Source organism: Triticum urartu, chromosome 7, assembly GCF_003073215.2.
Source record: "Triticum urartu cultivar G1812 chromosome 7, Tu2.1, whole genome shotgun sequence".
NCBI lineage: Eukaryota > Viridiplantae > Streptophyta > Magnoliopsida > Poales > Poaceae > Triticum > Triticum urartu.
The window spans coordinates 58,867,775-58,870,189 of NC_053028.1; the positions used below are offsets into that span (position 1 = coordinate 58,867,775).

Consider the following 2,415-nt stretch of genomic DNA (forward strand, 5'->3'; position numbering starts at 1 on the left):
TTCTATGCCAGTGGTTTGATTCATTGGATCAAATCCTATAGGAATTTTTGTGCTACTTTCCATATGATTTCTAGTATCCACTCAAACGTCTTTGAAATGATCTTTTATTTTTTTTTCTCTATGATGCAATCAAATAACTTAAATCCTGTAGAACTGAGATGAGGAAGACGTTCTAATCCTATGTTTTTTTTTCCTTTTTTCCGTGTTTTTCGAATCCTGCAGATCAAAGAGAGGCCCTAAATCCTGTCAAATGTTGGTTAATCCACCAACAACATGAAGGAAAGTGGTGGCCAAGCATGCAACTTTTTAAAGGAGTCCGTACTCATTTTGATGGGCCAATTGATAATAAAAGGGAAGTGTGAACGAGAGGGAACACGTCGGCGTTAATTACGTCTGCCAACCGTGACGGGCTGATGCAGTTACACCGATGGCGACGCGCGCAAAGCAGGATTCACACGAGAACCCATTTGAGAAACCCAGTCGTGCACTTCGGCATACAAAACGTACATTCTCGGCCTCACCACTGCTGCCTGTGCATTGCATGCTTGGTTTACTTCGAGTTGCTTGGTGGAGGTGGTCGTCCATGGAGGCCAAGAGGAGGCGGCGCGGCGTGCTGGACCTGGAGGCGCAGTTCGCCTTCTTCCGGTCGCAGCACCGCCACCCGGTGAACGCCGCCGCGCACGCGCTGCTCGCCGGGCCCATCCTCTTCACCAACCTCCTCATCCTCCACTTCCTGCCGCTGCCACTGCCACTCGACCCGGCGCTCGCCCTCGCCCTCGCCTACGCCGCCTCCTACCTCGCCGTGGACCGTCGCGCCGGGGCACTAGCCGGGCTGCTCTTCCTCGGCGCCTGGGCCGCCAGCCGCGCCCTCGCCGCCCGCCTCGGCTTCGCGCTCTCCTGGAAGCTCGTGCTGGCCACGCATCTCTTCTGCTGGACCTGGCAGTTCCTCGGCCATGGACTCTTCGAGGTAACAACATTAACATTTGTTCTCTGCGTCTCCTTTGCCACCACGTTCCTGTCAATTGCTGAATCTGCTCCTTCTTGCAGAAGAGAGGGCCGACGGTGAGAGAACTTCCCGAGGTGTTCCTCATGGAGCCATTCCTCATCCTGCTGCAGGTACAAAACATCAACTAATTCTTGCAATCTTTTTGTGTGAGTATGGACCTAGAAAAGATGGAATGTATAATCTGCTTCTGCTAGGAACTGAATCCTTTAATAGTACTCAGTAGCAGCCTGGCTGTTGTGTTGTGTGCACAGATACTGAACAAACTGTTTGGCTATGAGTCATACCCTGGATTCAGCAAGAACGTGGATAAGAAGATGGAGGCCGATCTCAGTCTCAGGAAGAGCAGAGAACTCAAGCAGAGCAAGATGAACTGATCGCATATGTTCCGGTGATTCTACAAAAATAGCTAGCAAACTGTGCTTACCATTTGTGCTGTTTGTGCATGTTATCTTAGATATTGTGCTATCGAACTTTATGAACACACGACGATGTTGCGGTATTGAAGCCTTGTGTTCCAGTCGCCGGGAAGGAGATGGAGCCTCGCCTGAAGCGAGCGCCATACTGGGCCCGCCCAGTGCACGAGAGGCCACTGCCTCTTTCTTTATTTTTTTTCTGTACATCAGGTTTTCTGTTTTTCATTTTCTGCTTTATTTTTATGCTACCAAATATTCTAAATATATATACAAAAAATGCACTACATCAAACATTAAAAAAAGTTAAACAAGTATTCAGAAATGTTAACTGTGTATAGAAAAAATATTTCTCATGTATACAAAAATATACAATGTATACGAAAAAGTTGATCATGTAATTTAAAAATATTAATCAAACATTTGAAAATATTAATCAATCATTTGAAAAATGTTAAATATGTACAGAAAAAATATTTGTCATGCCCAAAAATAAAATGTCTCTGAAAATATGTTGATCATCTATTTAAAAAATGTAAAACATTTAAACAAAAAATGCGCAATATAAATTTAGTAAAATTAGATACAAAAATATATATTTTAAAAATTAATTCTGTATTCAGAAAAAGTTAAATATGCACATAAAAATGTTCCTGATATATGAATATTCATTGCCATTAGAAATGTTTTTCATGCATTGTAAAATGTTGACCATGTATTAAAAAAATTAACTATGTATTTAAAAAAGTTAAATGTGTATTAAAAATGTATTAGATGCATACCAAAAATGTACAATATGTATGAAAAAATGGGCATAAAAACATAAGTTTTCAAAAATGATTAATCATTTATTTAAAAAATTGTTAAACATGTATATGAAATATGTTTTCTGATGTATATGAAAATGTTAAATGTGTACTGAAAAAAGTTGACATGTGTTGAAAAATAGAAATCGATAAAATTCAATAAAGAAAACAAAGAAACCAATAAAAAGCACAA

The 2,415-nt window shown here is 41.0% G+C and overlaps 1 protein-coding gene across 1 annotated transcript; it reads left to right on the forward strand.

Annotated features, from left to right (window-relative positions):
* The first annotated feature begins 509 nt into the window (after positions 1 to 509).
* Positions 510 to 1,505, forward strand: LOC125521819 (2-hydroxy-palmitic acid dioxygenase MPO1-like). Its single transcript, XM_048686882.1, has 3 exons — positions 510 to 967; positions 1,048 to 1,116; positions 1,258 to 1,505. Exons 1-3 carry the CDS (start codon positions 542 to 544, stop codon positions 1,378 to 1,380), a joined length of 618 nt encoding a protein of 205 aa, XP_048542839.1. The 5' UTR covers positions 510 to 541; the 3' UTR covers positions 1,381 to 1,505.
* The last annotated feature ends 910 nt before the right edge of the window (positions 1,506 to 2,415 follow it).

Bases quoted from the DNA above. Each gene is read 5' to 3' on its own strand.
- LOC125521819 (XM_048686882.1), top strand. From the start codon at position 542: ATGCTTGGTTTACTTCGAGTTGCTTGGTGGAGGTGGTCGTCCATGGAG. The intron at 968-1,047 runs GTAACAACATTA...TCCTTCTTGCAG, and splicing joins TCGGCCATGGACTCTTCGAG to AAGAGAGGGCCGACGGTGAG. The intron at 1,117-1,257 runs GTACAAAACATC...TTGTGTGCACAG, and splicing joins CATTCCTCATCCTGCTGCAG to ATACTGAACAAACTGTTTGG.